This window comes from Chaetomium fimeti (genome assembly GCF_033439085.1).
Source record: "Chaetomium fimeti strain CBS 168.71 chromosome Unknown B0H64scaffold_1, whole genome shotgun sequence".
Taxonomy (NCBI): domain Eukaryota; kingdom Fungi; phylum Ascomycota; class Sordariomycetes; order Sordariales; family Chaetomiaceae; genus Chaetomium; species Chaetomium fimeti.
This window is the reverse complement of record NW_026944329.1, coordinates 446,657-467,364: the sequence shown is the minus strand read 5'-3', so window position 1 is coordinate 467,364 and position 20,708 is coordinate 446,657. Positions and strand designations below refer to the sequence as shown.

The 20,708-nt window shown below is 56.1% G+C and overlaps 9 protein-coding genes across 9 annotated transcripts; 7 read left to right on the top strand and 2 right to left on the bottom strand.

The window, feature by feature from the left end:
• Positions 1 to 1,218: 1,218 nt before the first annotated feature.
• Positions 1,219 to 3,292, top strand: B0H64DRAFT_379397 (kinase-like domain-containing protein). The gene is made up of 3 exons (XM_062802660.1): positions 1,219 to 1,910; positions 1,985 to 3,096; positions 3,172 to 3,292. Exons 1-3 carry the CDS (start codon positions 1,307 to 1,309, stop codon positions 3,175 to 3,177), a joined length of 1,722 nt encoding a protein of 573 aa, XP_062663415.1. The 5' UTR covers positions 1,219 to 1,306; the 3' UTR covers positions 3,178 to 3,292.
• A 565-nt stretch (positions 3,293 to 3,857) lies between these two features.
• B0H64DRAFT_379396 (uncharacterized protein) lies at positions 3,858 to 4,209 on the top strand. Its single transcript, XM_062802659.1, has one exon. It carries the CDS (start codon positions 3,890 to 3,892, stop codon positions 4,103 to 4,105), a length of 216 nt encoding a protein of 71 aa, XP_062663414.1. The 5' UTR covers positions 3,858 to 3,889; the 3' UTR covers positions 4,106 to 4,209.
• A 2,204-nt stretch (positions 4,210 to 6,413) lies between these two features.
• B0H64DRAFT_379391 (serine/threonine protein kinase) lies at positions 6,414 to 7,547 on the top strand. The gene has a single exon (XM_062802658.1). The coding sequence runs from the start codon at positions 6,642 to 6,644 to the stop codon at positions 7,524 to 7,526; it is 885 nt and encodes a 294-aa protein (XP_062663413.1). The 5' UTR covers positions 6,414 to 6,641; the 3' UTR covers positions 7,527 to 7,547.
• Positions 7,548 to 8,022, top strand: B0H64DRAFT_379389 (uncharacterized protein). The gene is made up of 2 exons (XM_062802657.1): positions 7,548 to 7,662; positions 7,739 to 8,022. The coding sequence occupies exons 1-2, from the start codon at positions 7,643 to 7,645 to the stop codon at positions 7,995 to 7,997; spliced, it is 279 nt and encodes a 92-aa protein (XP_062663412.1). The 5' UTR covers positions 7,548 to 7,642; the 3' UTR covers positions 7,998 to 8,022.
• Positions 8,023 to 9,238, top strand: B0H64DRAFT_379386 (uncharacterized protein). The gene is made up of 2 exons (XM_062802656.1): positions 8,023 to 8,258; positions 8,340 to 9,238. Exons 1-2 carry the CDS (start codon positions 8,188 to 8,190, stop codon positions 8,794 to 8,796), a joined length of 528 nt encoding a protein of 175 aa, XP_062663411.1. The 5' UTR covers positions 8,023 to 8,187; the 3' UTR covers positions 8,797 to 9,238.
• A 446-nt stretch (positions 9,239 to 9,684) lies between these two features.
• On the top strand, positions 9,685 to 11,070 carry B0H64DRAFT_437106 (ribonuclease H-like domain-containing protein; the record flags this gene model as incomplete). Its single annotated transcript, XM_062806221.1, has 1 exon — positions 9,685 to 11,070. The coding sequence occupies one exon, from the start codon at positions 9,685 to 9,687 to the stop codon at positions 11,068 to 11,070; it is 1,386 nt and encodes a 461-aa protein (XP_062663410.1).
• Positions 11,071 to 11,545: 475 nt separating this feature from the next.
• B0H64DRAFT_379382 (uncharacterized protein) lies at positions 11,546 to 13,162 on the bottom strand. Its single transcript, XM_062802655.1, has 3 exons — positions 12,819 to 13,162; positions 12,234 to 12,755; positions 11,546 to 12,177 (listed from the first exon to the last, which is right to left on the bottom strand). Exons 1-3 carry the CDS (start codon positions 13,019 to 13,021, stop codon positions 11,682 to 11,684), a joined length of 1,221 nt encoding a protein of 406 aa, XP_062663409.1. The 5' UTR covers positions 13,022 to 13,162; the 3' UTR covers positions 11,546 to 11,681.
• Positions 13,163 to 14,030: 868 nt separating this feature from the next.
• On the top strand, positions 14,031 to 18,700 carry B0H64DRAFT_447872 (putative class V chitinase). The gene is made up of 7 exons (XM_062807027.1): positions 14,031 to 15,511; positions 15,588 to 15,838; positions 15,903 to 16,245; positions 16,294 to 17,017; positions 17,097 to 17,596; positions 17,712 to 17,901; positions 18,125 to 18,700. Exons 1-7 carry the CDS (start codon positions 14,060 to 14,062, stop codon positions 18,394 to 18,396), a joined length of 3,732 nt encoding a protein of 1,243 aa, XP_062663408.1. The 5' UTR covers positions 14,031 to 14,059; the 3' UTR covers positions 18,397 to 18,700.
• On the bottom strand, positions 18,701 to 20,163 carry B0H64DRAFT_2471 (uncharacterized protein). Its single transcript, XM_062799937.1, has 2 exons — positions 18,972 to 20,163; positions 18,701 to 18,879 (listed from the first exon to the last, which is right to left on the bottom strand). The coding sequence occupies exons 1-2, from the start codon at positions 20,045 to 20,047 to the stop codon at positions 18,762 to 18,764; spliced, it is 1,194 nt and encodes a 397-aa protein (XP_062663407.1). The 5' UTR covers positions 20,048 to 20,163; the 3' UTR covers positions 18,701 to 18,761.
• Positions 20,164 to 20,708: the final 545 nt, after the last annotated feature.

Here is a 20,708-nt window from a genome sequence, read left to right as displayed (position 1 = left end):
CTCCTCGAAAAGCTCTGCTGGGGAATCATGATCGGAATACCCCAGGTACGTCTATGGCGCGAACCCGATCCGGGTTCATATCACCGGAGCGGGTTAGGATGTCCCTGCCAACGGCACCTGGGATCCATAGTGGTTCGGAATTACGGGGCGCAATGTCCTAGTTACTATTACGAGTGACTTGGAACCGACGACGGCGTTGGTTACGTTAGATAGCTCGAGAACGAGTTTGGTGGCTATAACGACTGCGACTGCACTTTGTGCTTCTGGGGCGGGCGTGTCCACCACTACCCTGGGGTCGTTGCCAGTGGCCAAGAGGAGAAAGCCAGGCAGTTACCTACCTACTTAAACAAGATGGAGCGTCTTGGTGATACTGCAGGGTTGGTGCTGTAGAGCTGCGCCGCGGGCCGCCCCCAATCCGCGGCCGTCCGAGGTAATTCTCCTCCGAGGTAAAGTAGAACTATCTAGGTACGATCTCCGACGTTCGTGCCGTAGGCCCACACGGCCACGTCCTGGATGGTGGAGTAGGCGTCCTCGATCGACGACCTCCGACTTACTCTCGTCCACTGAGTTGCCGCCATTACCTACCTAACTACCTACCTTAACTATCTAGCCTCCATGCGCTCCCACCTCTTTGTTGAGCAATCCGTGGGATATAGGTGTTCGCAGGACACCCCGGGTTTCGGTTTGTCAGACCGAACAACGTTCGCCGATTCTTGACTGGTAATTATGCCATGTTCTTCAGCCTAGATTCGTGTGATTTGTAACAGGGTTAATAGTGGCTGGAACAGCATTTTATGCAGTTTGTTGCACATTGTTCTTGGCTAACGTAAGTGGTAGGTACCTACCTAGATAGGTACACCTACGTATTTAATATAAGAAGTTCGAAGGCTTCCCGCCCCTTAGCCTCAGGAAGATATTCAATCCTACCTCTTTACTCAGGTTGTTTTTGCTAAGCAAACGGAAGTGTTGAGGTACCGTCACATCATCGTCCTGCGGGTCTCCTTCAAGTTCTCGATTGAAGAGGCTGTTACTCTTGTTCCCTTACCCACCTCTTCATCAAACAGAGACGGCGGGCTTTGACCACCAGCTAGGTACCTACATGTACCTAGGTACGCAGCATTTCAACTCCAGATCTTGGGCTTTTCCCCGCCTCGTTCTCTTTAATTCATACGCTATTAACCCGCAACTCTCAAAAGCGACAACCTTTTTTACGTCACCTTTTTAGGCATAGGTTAAAATCGTCGGAACCTGAGTTTCCAAGCCACGCGACCCCCAGCCGACATAACGATTCGAGTTCCCAGCAGTCATGTGCCTCCCCGTCCCATACACCAAGGAACGGGACTGGTCGGACGACTCGGAGCAGTCCGTCGACAGCGATGATGAGTACCCCGGGCCCGAGGACTCCGAACGGTTCAAGGTGGACTGGTCCATCGACGTCGGCAATGAGAGCGAGGACTTCGACAGGTATGGCGGAAATGGCTTCTGCTTGATCCGGCTCGGCGACTGCATCGCTGATCGTTTCACGATTCTACACAAACTCGGCCATGGTGGGTTCGGGACTGTGTGGCTTGTTCGCGATGCCGAGGAACGCCATGGCCGTTACGTCGCGCTGAAAGTCGTGTCGCATTTGCATTCCGAAAACTACGAGGTACAAGAAGTTCTCGACCGACTGAAGAAACACGAGGGCGACCATGGCCACCCGGGGGTGTTCCTGATCGAGCTCGAACGCCTATTCCACAGGAGCAGCGGCCGCCGTCACTTGTGCCAAGTCTTTCCGGTACTGGGGCCGCCTCTCTCTTCATTGAATTTGGGCAATACCGCGCTGCTATACCCAATGTTTGTTCGATATTTTGCCCGGCAACTTGCCAGCGGCCTCGCCACTATGCACTCCTTGGGTGTTTGTCACGGAGGTAAGTTTTGACAAATCACCCACAACTTAATTCCCAATTCCGATGCATCACTAACGCCAGGTTTCTACGTGCAGACCTCACCATGTCTAATCTCTCCATCCGGCTCCGCAAGTCGTTCGACCATTTGACGGAGCAACAACTACTTGCAGATGACATGTTCGGTAAACCGCGCGTGAGACCACTCGACCGCCGCTTTGGGTCGCCCTATGTGGTCGCCGCCGCCGATCTCACCCGCCTGCCGGTGGAGTATTACTCGACCAAAATCAGCATCCTGGACTTTGACCAGGCATTCCTGACCAGCAACCCTCCTCGGAAGGTCGCCGGCATCCCGGCGTCTTACCTCGCGCCAGAATCCATCTTCGCCCTCACCAACAGCCCTGCGGCGGACGTTTGGGCTTTGGGGTGCATTTTATTCAACCTGAGAGATCCATTCCCGCTTTTCTCAGACATGCTTGGCAGTGATCCCGAGGCAAAGGCGCGGAGGATGCAATCAGCCTTGGGCCCCTTGCCGAAAGAGTGGATGTCAATCCAGTTCCTTGACGGGTGGCCCGTTCATCCGGAGCTGGAACCTGATCTTCTGGACGAATCCAAGCCTATCGAACTTCTGGACAATCCTCACTTATTCCCTCCTCTCGAAAAGTGCGTGGACCATTTTCGTGAGCCACGTCGCCTGGCTGGCGGGATGCACCCGAAGACTGGGCGCGAGCTCTTTTGTTTGCATTTTCCGTGCTTTACCGTGGAGGAACGTGCAGAAAAAGAGAGGTTTGAAACCGAAAATACACCACTGATCGAGAAGGCGGACGCAAAGCTTTTCTCCAACCTTCTCCGGGAAATCTTTAATTACGACCACAAAAGTCGGGTTACTGCAGGCCAGCTCCCAGAACACCCATGGATGCAGGAAACAGACGAAGAGCTTAGTGCTTTCGAAACGTTGCTGATGGCGACCGATAATGCAAACGTCCCGCCCCGAGCTGACCATGACCGAGTACGGGACTTGGGCAATACGGCGGGCGGTTCGGAGAATCAAAGCCCAAGCTCCGGACCCTGTGTGGACGAACCCGGTCCCGAGGAGTGCTGTCGAGAGGAAAAAAGCCCGGGTTCTGCATGGGAAGGAGGCGTGACGGAGGAAGCTGCATGTAAGGAGGATGAGGCAGCGAAAGGGGAGGAGGGGGGGGACAAGCGACTGGTAAGGAACCGACTCTAGAGGCACAGTAAATGAACAAAGGAACAGGCCGAAAAGACGGTTGACACGAACACGCAGAACTGAATTAGCTGCCCTAGCCTAGTAGATGCCTGCCGCTAGGTACCTATCTGAGGTACTCAGGGTGGAGGTTCCCAAGCGAGGATATCCACCTTCCGGCACCAGGCTCTGTATCTCGGGCTCATGAATTTAAGCGGCTTACCTACTTATATGTCCATTTTCCCATCCTTTAATGTAGCGAAGTGACCGTTCCCGGACATGGAAGCATCCGGATCTAATCACTAAGCAGACATGATGTTCCGGTCCACATCCCTGTCCTCAACCCGCATCGAAACTGCGTTGTGTCCGATACTCTCGAGGACCAGGAAAACAAAGGAACTGGCACACGAAACCCAAATTGACTACTAGGTACCTAGGTACCTAAGCAAAACCTAACGAGCAAAGAAAAAACAACGAGATACAAAAAGAACAACAGAAAATCAGAAAACCACAACCGGAAACACCCCTAATAACCAACAATCAAATCAACCCTTACCACCCCGCCCACTCATCCAACAACGCTTCACCACCCCCAGTCTACCCACACATTCCAACAACTCCCAGCATGCTAACCCAACATACCTACTTCCGCGTAGACTCTTCACGCAAGGCGGGCCACTGCTCCCGGGGTCTCTGTGCCGACCGCACACGCCCCCCTGTGGTAGTCGTAGGACCCTGGCTGTCGATCGTCGGCTTTGGTGGCTGGGCAGCGCGCTTGTTGCTCGTCTTGGTGTTGAGGATGGGGGGAGGTGGCGGATTGTTATTGGCCGGGGCGGTCTTGAGGGGCGTGGGTGGGTTGTTGTTGTTGTTGTTGTTGTTGGTGGTGGTGGTTGTTTTGGGAACGGTTGAAATTTCCGTTGTGGTTGGCTTGTTGGTGGAGGTGGTGGGGGTGGTTACCAAGGGGGACTTTTCGCTGGGTGGCATGGGGCGGGCGACGGTGGCGGTGTTGCTGTGAGGGCTGCGGGGGGTGGTGAGTCTTGCTACGTGGGCGAAGCTGGGGGTTACCCGGCCGCTGCTGTGACGTCGGGTTGTGTATTCGTTGTCGTTGTTGGCGATGTCATTGCTCGGGGAACTGGAGCGAGTGTCGGTAGCGTCGGCGGTACTGTCCTGCTCAGACAGATACTCGAGGATGGAGAACCTGTTATTGCTCTCGCCAGGTACTTTGGAGCCCCCTTTGGCAGAACCGTTCCATGTGGGGGCGCTGGAACTGGAGCTGCTAGGATGGTTTGCCGAGCTGCGCCCTACAGCACCAAGGCCATCCCGTCAATATCACTGTCCAAAAGCTAGACCAGGGGGTGGAACTTCTGAAGACGCGGGACGCCGAACGGGGGAGGCTTCGAGCCATGTGTTCAAACAACGCCAGAGGCAGAGAGACTTACCGGCCAGTTCAGGAACACCACTCTCAGGGCTATCAAAACGGTTCATGGCCTCCTTTCTGGCAATCTTCTGCTGGTTGCGTTTCTAGATGTTGTAGATCCTGGCGTATTCCTGCTTGGGAGGTTGGAGGCGGGTCGAATGTTCGCTCAGACCCTTTGGTTTCAGACGTTCAAACGGGAATCCGACGGGATACTTCTGTCTATCGAACATCTCTGCGCGATTTTGTGGCCCGTTGAGGACAAGGTCTCCCGAGGCCACCGCCGTGTTAATGTGAACGGTGCTATTGAGGCTTGGGAATTCTTCCGATTCCATGGTTACGGTGAGGTGGGGATCGTCTGACATGATTTGAATCTTACGCCCACTCCCAATAACATTTGAAGGCTGAGGATGTTTAGACTCATGGTGGGTCCCCCCTGTAGTGGTATTGTGGATGTCGTTCCTGAGGGATCGTCAGCCTTTATGTTGTGATGTTGAATGTTTACCGTACTCTCTTGTACACCTACTTGATACTAGCCGTGCTCCAGCCACCTTCGATTGCGATGGTCCTTACAATGTCGACGAGGACGTCCTTGTACTTCGTTGGCAGGCGTTCTATGCTGCGGTTCCCGAACCTTATGTCCGGTTCTTTGTATGGGAGTTCATCGAGGGCGGTGTGGTCTAGTAAGATCGGCTTCTTTAATCTGTCATACTTCCTCAGAGTCTCAATGGTGTGCCGTGACTTCAATTTGGGCTGGAAGCTGGACATTGTTCGGGAGTAGACAGGTCGCAGTGGCACTTGTGGTGGGGGGCGCGGACCGATAACAGAATGAAGAAAGGGAAGAGGATAAAATAGTCCAAACGATAACCAAAGGATGGACGACGGGGGTAGTTGGGGGATGAAAAGAAAGGGGGGAGACCCGAACAATGGGTTGTAGGGAAGAAGATGGGCCGGGGTTACGGTGGGATGGGCGGGAAAAGGGGGCAAGGCAATGTGTGACGACGTTGGTAGGGTTCAGCACGAACAAACGCACGCTTTGTAGCCCTAGGCAAGGGTTATGCTGGAAAGCGATTTGGTGATTTTGTGAAATACCGAGAGAAAGGATAATTAGAGCTTCACGGCATGGCGTGTTTTGGATGATGCCGCCGTCCCTGCACATCGGCCAGCGAGTGACAACAACAGCCCTAGAAACATCGAGAAACTTACCTAGCCACATGCCAGGGTCTCTCTCGGCGGCCGAGCATGATTGCGGCGGTGGCCAGGAGGTGTGCCGCAAGACAGCTGAAGTAGAGTTTCAGTTCCGGCTCAAGGTTGGCACCGTGACCCCGGAGTCACCAAAAAGACTCGAATAACAAATTCTTTGCCGGCGTTTTACGTGGTTAAGGGAACGGACTTTACGGGTAGATATGTGCCTGGGATTCACATATTAAGAACATGAAGCCACGGATTGGGAGTTGTCTCCTGAGTGTCTAGACGCACACCGTTTTGTCAACAGTCGGGTTTCGGTTGCACCTCGGAAGGTAACTGGACCGCCCGCTAAATCCAACACCTCACACACTGTCCGCATGGCTGGGAAAATTATTTGCATACGAAACCTGGTACACCTGGTTGGTTCCCGAAATAACCCATTGGATTTTCTCCAACATACATGGTCTGGGCGGTTGGGTCGTCTTCGAGGCCCAGACTTTCAGCTCAGGGGCTCGGCGCCGGCCCGTTGGTTGCGAAGAACATTTTCTAAAACCTGGTGTTTGAACCAACCTGAACGTATGTGGTCCAAACCTGCAAGCGCTTGCCGTGCCGCTGCCTCAGAACAGCGCAGGGCTGGGGCCCGGACATTTGAAGACTGGGGCCCCAACTTTGGGCCTTGGGCCACCAACTGGCATGGAGGGTTTGGTCACTGGCATGGAGGGTTTGGTGTGGCAGTCGGAAGCGTTATCGCTGCACTCGAAAATGACACGTGCACGGCAGCCGCCAAGGTCACGTGGGTTGCCGCGCTCAGGCCCGCTCGCCCCGCTTGGAGTTCACTCCCGGCCAATCATGTCGGCAACCAGAAGACCGACTTGCCTCGTTCGCGCCCCTTTCGTCAACCTCTTGAGTCTTGACGCCGCCTTGTCGTCGTTCACCAAACGATCTCGCCATGACGGTACGATGCTTTATTGAAGACACGGACAAAAGCGCCACCCAACACGATGGAACTGAAGACCTGGTTGTCAATGATAGCCTCATTTACCGCTTCCTGTCGCTTCTCGCTCTGAAAACCACAAAGCGCTTCTACGGCTCCAATGGCCCATGTGCAATCATCTCTCCACATCTCATCATCAAGAGGGGTCCGTTTGCCCATCTCACCGAAGCCGCCACTCTGAGATATCTCGCCGAAAAGACATCCATCCCTGTACCACGCCTGCACTGTGCTTTTGTCCATAATAATCGAGCTTCCATTGTCATGGAGCGTCTCCAGGGCGTCACCCTCGGAGTAGCTTGGAAATCACTGTCGAACGCGCAACGCGCTGCCATTTTTGAGCAGCTTAAGTCAATATTCCGGGAATTAAGGTCGCTCCCACCACCTCCCGGTGTAGGAATTGAAAGCTGCGTGGGCGGCTCCTTGCGCGACTCCCGCATCCCTCGATCCTCACCCAGATTCGGACCCTTCAAAACGGTTCAAGAGTTCCACCTGTGGCTCCGCGAGGACCTTCGGCCGGAAGACCACCCAAACCGTAAAGACGACCAGGATTGGAAGGATATCAAACGAATGGTAGCTAAACAGGACGGCCCATGGCCGCCACCGGTGTTCACCCACGGAGATCTCCACCCCTCCAACATTATGGTTTGTGGCGATTGCGTTACTGGAATCATTGACTGGGAGTTTGCTGGCTGGTACCCCCACTACTGGGAGTACACTTCTGCATGGTACGGTCATCATACCCGGCATGGGTGGGAAAACGAGATCCTGAAGTTTCTTGATCCGTATCCCGAAGAGCTGGAGATGGAGAAGACGCGTCAAAGGTGGTGGGGAGACTTTTAAAAACAGATGTCAAATTTTAGGACATAAATTGTATTGAAGTTGAAGTCCCGCGCATCAAGTCTTCGTCCGGATACTATCTCCAAAAGAACCCCCATAAAATACCCCATTTTGCAGGCATGACCGAGTGCCTTACATTCTGTCCACCCGCCCCTGATTAACGAAAGTCACCTACCAGGTAGCTCTGGTTGTCTAGAACACAGTGTGGACCGCACCTTGTTCGTGTACCTGCTGCAGCCGCCTGCTGGGGTGGTAGTAGCCTTGATTCGGGCGACGAAGACCATTGCGCGAAGCGCTGAGGGTTTCCAAGCGACAAGATCATGCGCGTCTCCCTCGTGCAATTGTGCCGTTTATTGGCTCTCCAACCCCCGCCAAGCGCCACCGCATGTGTTGTGCCGCCGAGCTGGGCTCCGTCGGAGGCCAACATTAACGCCGACGGTTGATATCAGGAAAGATGATGGAAGACGTCAGTGAAGGAATAGAAGATAAGAAATCTTGCTTCCTAAATCTTTTGCATCTTGTGGTAAACCCATTCACTGTACTATTGTGCCTCGCACCGATCCCGCATCTTCTCGTTTCTCATCCCACTGGGCTGCTGCTGGCGATCCACGTTTCTTTGAACACCGCTAAGGACTTCCTTTCTATTCTCCGTTACCTTCTCATCATGGTTTCAAACAAGAAACGGCTGTATATAGCTTTGTACCCTAGTGGAGTGGCTAGAAATGACGAACGGAAGTATTTCACCCTTCCCTTTTCCCCCTCTCCCCTTATTCCCCCGTGCCTCGAACTTACGACCAACGCGTGGTTTAATACTAGATATCACTGGGGCTTCCTGACCGGACCCAAGATTGAAGACGAAGAGGAAGTTCCGGGCACGCGTTACCATGTCAAGAACCACCCCATACAGGGCTGGGTGTACGAGGAACGTCACGTCACCAACGTGCAGTCCACCGTCACCCTCCTCGCCCGCATCCTAATCGCAAAGATCGAAGATGAAAGACGGCTCGTCGCAAGTTTCCGGAACACACCCGTCGTTCAGGCCGACCCCAATTGGCGCTGCCGTGCATGGGTCCGGGCGGTCCTGGCGAGCATCAAAAGGGATGGCAGGGCGGTTGGAACTTCCAATCTGAGTTGGGCCGAAATTGAGCCTTTGGCTCGCGACTACGTGGCGAAGAAGGCCGAAAGCGGGAGGTATGGCGTGTCTCAAATCGAAAACATGAACCAGCCGAAGCCGACATGGGATATGCTCGAGGACAAGGAGATTGTGCCTTAGACAATCGAGTGCTGTCCGTCCGTGAGTCGAAGACAAGGGCTGCTGCCCTGCCAGTGCCCAGGGCAAGGGGATTCAGCTTTTCCATGTACTATTATTTGCATTCCATAGGTATCAATTCCGTGTTCCGCGCGGGGTTTGTAGGTATTGCAGGGTTGGATTAGGTACCCATGGCATAATGGCAACCTGGGTCTCACGGGAGAAAATAAAATCCCTGTTTACTTTCACACTGTAGCCTGTTGACGTCCCCTGAGAGCAACGGCTGCGAGGATCTGCCATGCCGTGTACAGAATACCTCTTGACTACTTAGGTACTTGAACGGCAATGATTTCGTTTGGACACCGTGGGATGAGGGGTTGAATGGGCCAAAACAGTCCGCGGTTCCGGGTTGTCTGCAGTGAGGCCTACCACAGCGTTAATGTTACACCGGCCTCGTTCGAGTCAGCCCAAGGGGACGTGGTCCAATGAAACAAGAAACATTGTTCCCTCGTGCCTGATCAGGTGAGTTGCACGAGCAAATGCACAGTTCTTCAACCCCGCTCACTTCCATCTACCTCTGGTCACTTGTTGGGATTTGATATTGCTTGACCCGGTCTGGACCCGGCGTCCACCACTCTTCAGTTTTTGTCTACCTCATATTCCATACCAGAGTGAACCGCCATGGCTCAGAAAGCAACACCCCCAAAAGCCTTCCACTGCGAGATGTGTCCCGGTAAATCATTTCGAACCCGGGACGCGCTCTCTGCGCACACCAGCGCTAAGAGGCATTGGCACTGCGAACCATGTAAGCGGTTCTTCGGGAGCGTGGAAAGCCTCGAGCAGCACCGGACAAATGCCGCGGTTCACAATAAACCTTCTAGAAATCCCCAACCACCCGCTCGGCCTGCCCCAATGGCCGAGACGGGTCCGTTGGCTCACGTCAACCTACCCGCGGGAGGCTATCCATCCGTTCATCGAGTTCAGCCAGTCCAGCCCCTTCCGCCCGTTCCGCCCTCGCCAGAGGTTGTCACTGTAGACGACGGCTTCGCCCGCTTCATGGCCGGGCTCGAGCTAAGAGCCCAGAGCCTCGGACTCCAAACCGGCCAGTCCGCCCTCGGCCCCACCTCCCACGGCGCCAGCACTTACACCCTCATCCCCGCGCCGGCCGAAGCACCAGCCCTCACCCATACCCCCCCTGCCACCACCGCAACCCAACCCGCTCCCCAACCCGCCCCTCCAACAGCAGCAGCAGTAGCAGCGGCGGTAGCAGCAGTAGCAGCAGCAGCAGCACCACCACCACCCCCACCCCCCCTCAAGCACCGCGGCATAACCTACACAACCCTCACCCCCACCGAGCAAACCGCCCTCCACCCCCTCCTCCTCAACCACACCCACCCCCCGACCCGCCTCAGCCTCGAAGGCTACGCCCTAACCGCCTGCCCCCCCAAAACCATCCCCACCCCGCCACGCAACCCCCTGCACCCGCGCCACCACGCCGTCGTCCTCGACTGCGAGATGGCAGGCACCTCCCCCTCGCGCGCCGACGACTACCCGATCTCGCTGTCGCTGCTGGACTTCTTCACGGGCGCGGTACTTGTCGACGCGCTCGTGCGGCCCGCGGGCGGGGTGGTGGTGCGGGACTGGCGGAGCGGGATCACGGGGATTACGGCGGGGAGGATGGCTGCCGCGGGGAGGGAGGAGAGTGGGGATGGGGAGCCCCTTGTGGGGAGGGAGGGGGCGAGGGAGAGGGTGTTGGAGTTTGTGGACGCGGAGACGGTGGTGGTGGGGCAGGCGGTGCAGTTTGATTTGAAGGCGCTGGGGTTGGTGCATGGGAGGGTGGTGGACTCGGCGGTGGTGACGGCGGAGGCGTCGGGGAAGTTTGCGAATAGGGGGGCGGGTGGGGGGAAGATGAAGATCTCGGGGCAGGCGGGGTTGGAGAAGTTGTGTCGGGAGCTGTTGGGGGTGAGGATTCGGAGGAAGGGGCAGTCGCATGATAGCTTGGAGGATGTGCTGGCGACGAGGGAGGTGGTGGTGTGGTGTCTGCGGCACCCGGAGGAGTTGAAGGCGTGGGCGGAGAAACGTTGGCAGGTGGGGAAGAATAATAAGAAGGCTGCGCAGGGAAAGAAGGGTGGTAGCGGGAGGAACAAGAAGACTACGGCACAGCCGAGCAATGCCAGAGCGGCGCCAGATAACGCTTATAGGGGGCGGGGGTGGGATTCGGATGATGGGTTGCTTCGTTGGGAGGATGTGGTCGACTACGACTGCTGGCCCAAGTCACCGCCCGACTGGTCCGACTGATGTAGCCAATTGGGATAGATTTGGTAACACACATTCCAGAGTGGTTCACAGTACATGTAATCGACGGAGCCGCAATGGCGTTCCCTGTCCCGAAAGTTCCCCTTCTAGGACCGGACAGAACTAGTAAATTGACAGCGACATCTTTGTTCCCACAACCTGGTTGTAATGAACCCTTCCGCGGTAAGAGAGAGATTGGATCGTTGATGCCGGGGGCGGAGGGGTCTGACCAACACATGTGTGACAGGTCAGCTTCGCCAAAGCCCAACGCCTTGATATTGGCACCACATATGTATTCTGAGTCGAGGGAGGTGGCTTTGGGCCGGACAAACCTCTCTGTAGTCAGGCTTCGAACCAACGGTTAACTGTGGGGTGTGTTGGGCGACATTCTGGCGATCAGCTCGCAATATACGGCTCGAAATGCTCGATCATCCTGCCTGGCTCGGTCCCTGCAATCCTGGTAGAAACGCCGCCAGTCAACATCCAAATCAGGAGCTTCTTCAGGATTTGAACGGCTAGGATTGATACCTACGGCAGATAGGTGGTACTACCACACACTCCTTTGAAGTCTACAAGTGAAGCCCTTCCCCGACCCAGGCACGTCGAACCACTATTCACAGCTCGATATGGCCGTCTGGCCCCTCGTTGGTCACATCATACTGCGACACTATGTCGTCGAATCCATCACAGTATGACCAGTCCATCCTGGAGCGTAACCAGAAAGCTGCGCCGCGAGCAGCAGAAAATGCGGGATCATCTGGCATTACAAGCTCAACCTTGGGCAGCGTGGCAGCACCGTGATCAGTCCGAACCTTTGGGATACTCTCGGCGACGCTCCGGACAACGTCCACGAATTCCGGCCGATCAGCTGATTCGCCCGCAGTGAGGACGATAAAATTGGAATATTTATACCCCGTGTTCCTCTTTGAGAACTCAACAACGGATGAAAGTAGGTGGTCCCGGAGTGCATTCCAGAAATGCTCGGTTGTGTTTTCGGGGACCTCATCCAGGCCATACTTGGTGTCGACCGTGGGGAGGTAACTCTCCCACGCGCGATGGTAATAGCACCTTGTGGCCTGGAACGTTGTATACAGAGAGTGGTTGGTAAGACTCCACAAACCGAGTTAGCAGCTTATCAGGATATGGACAGAGAGCGGGAGGCCAACCTGATGAAGAAGACGATTTGGGGCCAGAGGTCGCTTGTGTCATCCTCGTCCAGTCTGCACCAACGTTCCTTACATAGCCGGTGCCCGTTCGCCGCCAACACCCCGCTTGGCTCGCTCAGGTAGATGGGACCGCTGGCCTCCCAGGTCCACGGCTTCAGCCCTGCCGACACGAGCGCATCGTTGATAACGCTGTCGACAGGTATGTCATTTTCCCACGCCGCTACCCAGGGGGCCGTGACGGAGACGACGTCTATGCGTGCTTCCAGGGCGGCCTCCGATTCAGCCTTCAGTGCGGTTACGAGCTGGGCCAAGATAGTTGCCTCGTCAGTGCCGGCAAAGCCCACGAGACGTCTAAGCAATCGCCACCAGCCTAGCCATTTGCCAGCAGCCCCAAAGAGACTTCGCCAGTACGGAGTTTGGGGCGCCTCTACTAGCCGTGCCATGAGCGTCATGTATTCGGGACTTGCTGGCACTTTCGCCAGGTTGAGTATTGTCCCGTTTTCGAAGCGGGCGACCGAAGTCCTGTGAGATTGGTGAGTCTCATGGCGAAGAAGACATGGAAGATGGGCCTGTAGTCTCTCTTACCCGTATGATTGGCCTAGGTTAAACCCAATTGCAACCTCACTTCGCAGTGGGTATAAAGAGTGTAGATGTTCCCCGGTCTTATCGTGCTGACACAGCGCCACAGTCGAGAGGGATAAAAGGAGAAGGGCAAGGACTCTAGGCTGCCCGTATCGCCCGGCCGTGCGCTGTAACCCGCGTTCCCTGCAGCCCATCATCGGTGCCATGCTGCTAGATGGTGTTTATCGGCGACATGAATGTGTGCTGTTATTCGTTGTGTCCCATACCGCCCCGTAACAGTTTCTGGGGCATGGATGGAGAACCCACGTCGGGCTGTTTGGTATTTTGGCAGGTCCGGAGCCGTCCGCATTGAGGTTGGTTGAAAGCTGAAATGCTGGGTTCTTGTGTGTTCTCTGGGTTGGTCACATTGCTGCCGCAATATTGTCGAAGCGCCAGTCCCATTGGTCAACGGCGCCATTATTCCAGTAGTGTGGGGTAGCACGGAAGCCCTCTCTGAGCCTTTTGAAAACCAAGTCCCGCGCGTAGAGTATTGCCCTAGTTTGGTGGACAAAGTCTCGATCTCGATGCAGTGTAACCCGTAAGCCTACCAGGTCTTCAAAGCGGATATTGCGTTGGTGGCAGAGGTTGCTGTGCCATAGGAACCTCCCTACCTCGTTATGGTTGTACTCAAGAGCCAATAGTTCAACAATGGTGCTCGCGGTTTGTCGTCTTGCTAGCAGAGGGGCTGATTCAGAATCCCAGAACTTAAACATCACCGCCCATGGCCTGGCACTGCTTTCAAGTGCGAAAAGATGACGCCTCTAGACCAATCCAACAATGATACTTCCCATGCCGACCTTTTCTTAGACCAAGAAAGGCCAAGTTGTTGTCAAGCTCGAGCTATTACCTACTGAGCCCTGGCTCTGAACTTACACAAAGGCGCCGCATGCGCTATTGAGCCATGGATGTCAGCCGAAGCCAATAGGTGAAGCAAAAATGGAACAGAAGGGAGGTTACAGCGAGTTTCAATATTTTACCAGTGCTTATTGACCCGCCGAAAAGAGATAGTTGCTAGGCTAGCGAGGGTGGTACTCGGGGCGTATTCCTCGGCCCCTGGGGGGATAAGTACCCTCATGGACGCGGACGAGGCCCATCATACTCCCTCTTCCCGGTCCATCTTCGGGGCCTAGATGTTCCCAGTCTAGTTCAACTCTCAGAGGAACATGTCAGGAGTACTCCGTGTCGCCGTCGTGGCTTTGGTCGCCATGGGCGGAGCCCGCGCCGCCGGACGTGGTAACTCTGTCTACTTCTCTGGGTCAGACCCGTGCCCGGTTCTGTGCGACGCGGCTGGTTCTAATCCAAGCAACTGGACGGTATACCATTCCGTCGAGCGAGTAGCATACTGTTCGAGCCCTCTCGCCCTCTCTTTTGCTATCTTTAACCCACTGGATGACCCCAAGACAGCGAAAAGCATTCGAACCTGCGCTCTCGGCTCGGCTCACGCCAGCAAGGGAAACAACGCAGCGCCTACGTCAAAGCAGGGAACGAGGGACATCCATGGCAAGTCCGGATCTCTTCGTTTTCGATCAGGCAATTCTACAGAGGGGGGAGCATCAAGGGATCAGCAGGCATCGATTCAGGCCGCGTGGAAGAAGTCGTCCCAGACCACGGATAGCGCCAACGTCATCTCTCAGGCGCAGCAATTACAACAATTCCTCGATTCGGCGGCAGCTATCGTCTCATCGTTGGGGCCCACCATCATCTTTTCGTATTGGCCGGATAGCTCAACATCTGTCGGCATCTACGCCGGCACCGGAGTTCCAACACACCCGTTAATCACCGAGCTTGACAACTTCATCCGCTCCCATGGCTACTCGGGTGATGGCTTAATTCAAGCATGCAGTACTGCAACATCTGGACCCGCGGCTGGAATCGTGGTCAGCACTGGCCCGCACGGCATTATTACAGCCCAGCGAGCGGTCAGGGACTGGGCCAACTCCAGCTGCGTCTCTACTGGATACGACGGTTTTCAGCCCCTTTCCACTTCTTTGCAAGTCTCTACTATTGACTCAGTGCCCCTGACAAGGCGCGCGATCTGGAGGCGGGATGCTTGCCGAACAGTCGGTGTTGAGGCCGGCGACCTGTGTGCGGATCTAGCACGGAAGTGCGGCATTTCGGTGACCGATCTCCTGAAGTACAACCCCCAAACCAATTTCTGCACCACTCTGAAGGTCCCGCAGTTGGTCTGCTGTTCTGGAGGAGACTTACCCATCCCCAAGCCAGACGCCAACGGAAACTGTGCCACTTACACGGTCCAGAGCGGGGATAGCTGCTGGGGCATCACCGAGTCGCTGTCCGGTCTCATCTCGACAAACGACATCGAGAGATACAATACCGGGACATGGGGATGGGGCGGCTGCGGAAATCTCCAGGCCAACACAGCTATTTGCGTGAGCTCAGGAAGGCCGCCGTTACCACTGCCGGTCAGCGACGCAGAATGCGGGCCCCTTAAACCGGGGACAACAGCACCCAGCGCTGGTACCGACCTCGCCTCTGTCAATCCTTGCCCGCTGAACACATGCTGTAACGTCTGGGGTCACTGCGGTACGACAGACGAGTTTTGCCGCCCTATGCCGACCGGACAAGCACCTGGAGCTCCCCAGCCCCTTGGAGGGCCCAACTGCATCTCGAACTGCGGAACCGACATTGTGAACAACGTAAGGGAGAGAAACAACACCAGTGCTCGTGCTAGTGTTCCTGAATAAAAGGCCACGGCGACTAAACATACTACAGGACGTCCCCCCAGCAACCTTTTTCAAGGTCGGCTACTTTGAAGGCTATGGCGTCGCGCGACCGTGTGATAGGGTCGACGTCCGGACCGTCAACTACGACGGTTACACCCACATTCACTTCGCTTTCGCCACCGTCACTGCAGATACGTTTGAAGTGGACATGGGGCCTACGCTAAACCAGTTTCATTATTTCAAGCAGCTCACCAGCGTCAAGAAGATTCTCTCCTTTGGCGGCTGGACTTTCTCCACCGAGTATGTGACTTTATCCCCCCCCTCCCCGTTGGAGAGTAAAGCGCTGACTCTAAACGCCAAACAGCCCCGAGACATATGGCATTTTTCGGGCCGGCGTGCAGGGGGAAAACCGAAATACGATGGCTAGGAACATCGCTAATTTCATTATTAGCAACGACCTAGATGGGGTCGACATTGACTGGGAGTATCCTGCCGCTCCAGATATCCCAGACATTCCTTCGGCCGACCCGACCGAGGGTTTAAATTACTTGAGCTTTCTCATCGTCCTCAGGGACCTTCTACCCTCCAGCAAGTCCGTGTCATTTGCGGCACCGGCTGGGTACTGGTATCTGAAAGGGTTCCCCATGGAGAGCATCGCCAGAGTCGTCGACTACGTGATTTACATGACCTATGACCTCCATGGACAAGTAAGTACGCAACTGCCGTCTGATCAGGCTGAGTCTAACGTCTTCCAGTGGGACTATGGCAACAAATGGGCCGACCCGGGGTGTCCTGCTGGCAATTGTCTTCGCTCGCATGTCAACATGACCGAGACGCTAAACTCTCTATCCATGATCACCAAGGCGGGCGTGCCTTCAAACAAGGTTATCGTTGGCGTCTCGAGCTATGGCCGCTCCTTCGAAATGACGGCGGCTGGCTGCACGGGGCCCATGTGCACATACACCGGGCCCGAGTCAGGGGCTACGCCAGGCAAGTGCACGGGAACGGCCGGCTACATCGCCAACTCGGAGATCAAAGCCATCATCCAGGACAACCCTACCGCGGAGATGTGGTCAGACGGAGACAGCATGAGCAACATTCTGGTCTATGACTCGACGCAGTGGGTGGGCTATATGGACGACGATAACAAGAAGCAGCGCGCCGCCAAGTACAGGGCACTGAACTTCCTTGGGACGACCGACTGGGCCATCACGCTTGATACCGAAGGGTTAGAGGCGCCGTCGCCAATTACCATTGGCCCGAATGACACTTTCCCCGCTCCGCTGAACGCTGTTATCCCACAACTGCACAAGTCCTGTGAGCCGTTCAAGAACATCATCTTGGAAGCTTGGAACGAGGCCGGTGAACTCACTACGGCGCCTCCCAAATGGAGCCGCTGGAACAAGTACCAGAACGCTCTGAACACCTACCTTGGGCCTAGGTCTGGCCAGGTGCCCCTCGTCAACGACCACATCTGGCGTGAGTACCTACCTTTGGCAATGCGCGGCCCAGCTGTGATGTTTGCTTAGCCACCTGCTTACCCTCCGTCTTTTGGTAGGCAATTTCCAGCGTCATTACCAGGCACACTACGGTGGCAGCGGTTCCCAGCGTGGCTTGTACAACTACTACTACTGCGATGTGAACGAGATGCCCGAAAAGGTGAAGGACAAGATCAGGCGAACGCCCTGCCCGTACAACGACAGAAGGAAGCGGGGCACAGCCGCCATCACCTGGCGTTTCCCGGGCTCGGTTTGGTCCGAGTACTACACGCTCCTTTGCCCCTGGTGGTTAGGGACCATACCCGGTGCCCCGGCGTTCAGCAGCCTGAAGAACGTCGCGAACGAGGGCGACTCGTTCGAGACGCTCAGGACGCAGATCGACCGGTGGTCCAACAGCGTGCGCGCTGTCACGATATACCACGAGACCGCGCACTGGCAGGATATATCGTGGCCGACCTGCGACGCCAATGAGCTATACGCACCGGAGGACATTGCGTCCCACGCCAAGTACGGCGGTACCAACGGGTACGAGTTCAACCTCCGCAACGCCCATTCCTGGGTAAGTCGCCTGTCCAAGCAACATCAAACAGAACGGTCTCCCCCCCTCCCGCCCGGTGTAGAGTCCTGGACGTTATGGAACCTAAAGGATGCTAACATAGAAGGGCCTGTGACAGACGTTGGCGTCCACAGCGATGTGGATGATGCAGCGCTGGCGAAACATCGGCGTGCCCATGCCGAGAAAGCCTATTCCCACCCAGCCCCCCACGGCGTGGGAGGATACCGAGGACGGTGTTGGCGACGATGAGACGTGGTTTGACCAGGTGGACTTGAGTTGTCGGTTTCCCTCCTTTTCCTACTTATTACGTCGACCGATTACTCACTCTCTCCGGCCTGGCATGGGGGCACTACCGTACTAGCATTGGATCGCTGACGTCTTCAAACTTTCAACAGGGTTCGACCCAGCGCAAGTGAATCCCAACGACTTCACTCCCTTGAACCACTATGGACCATTACCCAGCAATGGCATAAGGTATGATCGACCCCTTACTCTGCTTGCCGCCTTTACTCCCCCCGGTCGCCCGCCGAGGACTAACGCCGCCGTCTGCACCGAAACGTAGTGATTGTACCGAGGGCACGTACGACTTTGAAGACCAGTGTCTCTTAGTTTGCGACCATGGAGAAGAGGGAAGCGCTTGCTCAAAGAACGCAGACGGCACCTGGGAGTGTAAAGGATGCGACAAGACACCGACATCGTGCACGGCTGGCTTGCACGACGGCTGGGATGCCTGTTATAGCAACTGCCTGAACGGGCTATGCTCCGAGAATGTGGGAGAGGACGGAATCAGATGCACCTGCTAACCGGCTTGGGTACGGCTACCACCAGTGGCGATGCACAGTCAACAAGATGAACATCGAGAATCACGTCTCTCGTTATCTGGAGGAAAAGCAGAGGAACAAGCGACACTGTCTTTGGATAACGCTAGTGCCCTGGACAGCTTCACAGAGCTATCGTCTTTCTAGTTTCGCTTTAATGATTTCCTTATGGGACCCGAGCGCAAATCATGAAACGGTCCACGCATCTTACACATTCGATTACATGTAGGTATGCTAAGCCCCCGAGGTATCAATCAGACAGCCATCCTGCAAACCATCACCACAAAACATTAGGAAGTGCCCCTCTAGCTGCTGACAGCCTGTATCCTACAACTGTTCATGCCGCGCCGTCAGTAATTCCGAACGTAAATGGCCAAAGACGACCCGAAACCGGCCAGGTCCGCGGGAAACGGAAACTCGGTGTAGTCCTTGATCATCTCCTCCACGCGGGGAGAGATATTATCGGCTCTGTAGTTACCCATTAGCTTGCCATTGCCCCGTGGAGTCGTGGACACGGCTCTCTTCAAAAACGAAAAACAAAAACCACAAAAGAAACTCACCGCTCCGCCCGACCAACCCAATCCCCCTCGCGTGGAATCTCCCGCACCCTATTCCACACCATCACCGCGGGCCGCGCAAGATCCGCCACGACCTGCCGCACCGCCACATCCGGCGCGAGCGAGAACACCACCGCAGACTCGTCCACCTCGAGAAACCCGCGCGGGTGGTCCAGCACCGTAACCCCCACCTCCGCCAGCACCGCGCGGTCAACGTCCTGGTATGCGGGATCCTGCGCGTAGCAGCGCACCACTCCCGCCGTCTCGGGGTCGCGCCGCTGCGTATGCGTAGTAAAGAAATCCCGTAGGCTCAGCACCAGCGCGTGCTCCGCCGCCACCCGCCCGGCATCTTCGGTCGTCGAGAGCTGGTTGCACGCGAACGCGACCACCTTGTCGACGTGTGGTAGGGGGGCGAGGCCAGCTGCTTGCCGTGCCTCGGCTGCGCTATGCAGGGTTGCCACCAGCTCGCGGCAGGCCGCGCCGCTGTTCCATTGAGCTTGGGCTTGCTGTAGGGTGGCAAGTGTCTCTGGTGCCGAGCGGGGAAGGGGGGGTTGTGGGACGGGCTCGCCGGTGCCTGGGTGTATGGGGATGGGTACTGCGCGTACGGTTATGGGTAGGAAGGCCTTGTCATGGTCGAAGTCGTGGACGTTGATGAAGGCGGTCGAGGTCAAGTAGTCTGCCGGGCGGAGGTCGATGAAGAGCATGGCGTCCATCAGCACCGAGCCGTCGGCGCGTTGGGGCCAGTGTGGAGGGAGCGGGTGCTTGACGCCGAGCTGGATGGGGAAGTCTACGGTCCTGCCGTCGATACCCGTGATGGAGAAGTGTAACGAGAGCGGCGCGGTTTGGATACGCCGCATGCCGGACTCGTCGATCTCCCGGACCAGGTCGCGGATGGCGGCCTTGGTGAAGAGGGGCGTGCCGGACTCATAGATCGCGTTGATGGGACCGCACAGCCCGTGGATGGTAGCTCGGTTTCCGGCCCACCGCTCTATCTCCTCCTCGGGTACTCCCATTTGTCTCTCCTCATTTTCGATCTCATCGATAACATGGCTGGGGATTGGGAGAGGATAATACGGCATGACTTGACTTGAATTTAGTCAACGTGATGGTGGATAATGAGAAAACAAGGAGAACGAGTCCGGTACTGCCCGTGCCCCGACCAGATGCGGCGTGGGGGCTGAATTCCCGAGAACCGAGCACCGAAGAACGGGGTGGTTGGTGGCGGTGTTCAGCTGTGCCGCACCGGCCCCGGGCCCCCCTATGTCTCGGAGGCGTTCACACAGCCCCACACTAACGCTCAATAGAGCACAATGGCAAAGACAGTTGACACCGGAAAGCTTCGGTCTCGTATTGTTCGGTTTGGTCAGTGACACAAGGACCCGCCCCATACACTTCCAGGAACCTTCTGTCACCTAATATTCATCCCCCCGGCCTGCACCATCTTCTTTTCCTCGAAAGCGCGCGTGCATTTTACTTCCTTGACCTTCCCAGCAACTTCAACAACTTCGACTTGAACCCCGAGGGCTTAGGCTTCCTAGTGGCAACGGGGCGCGGGGCAGGGACGTCGATCTTCTTCATGTTACCAAGACAGCCGCAATGCCCAGGCTTGAGTTGAAAGCAGATTCCCCAGGTCGCGTCCTGGCAGGTATCAGCATTGGCACCGGGGCCGCACTTCTTGATAAGCTCGGTCTGGCAAGGGTGGTCGCAATCGATCCACCCAGCATAACGTCTCCAGGTGCA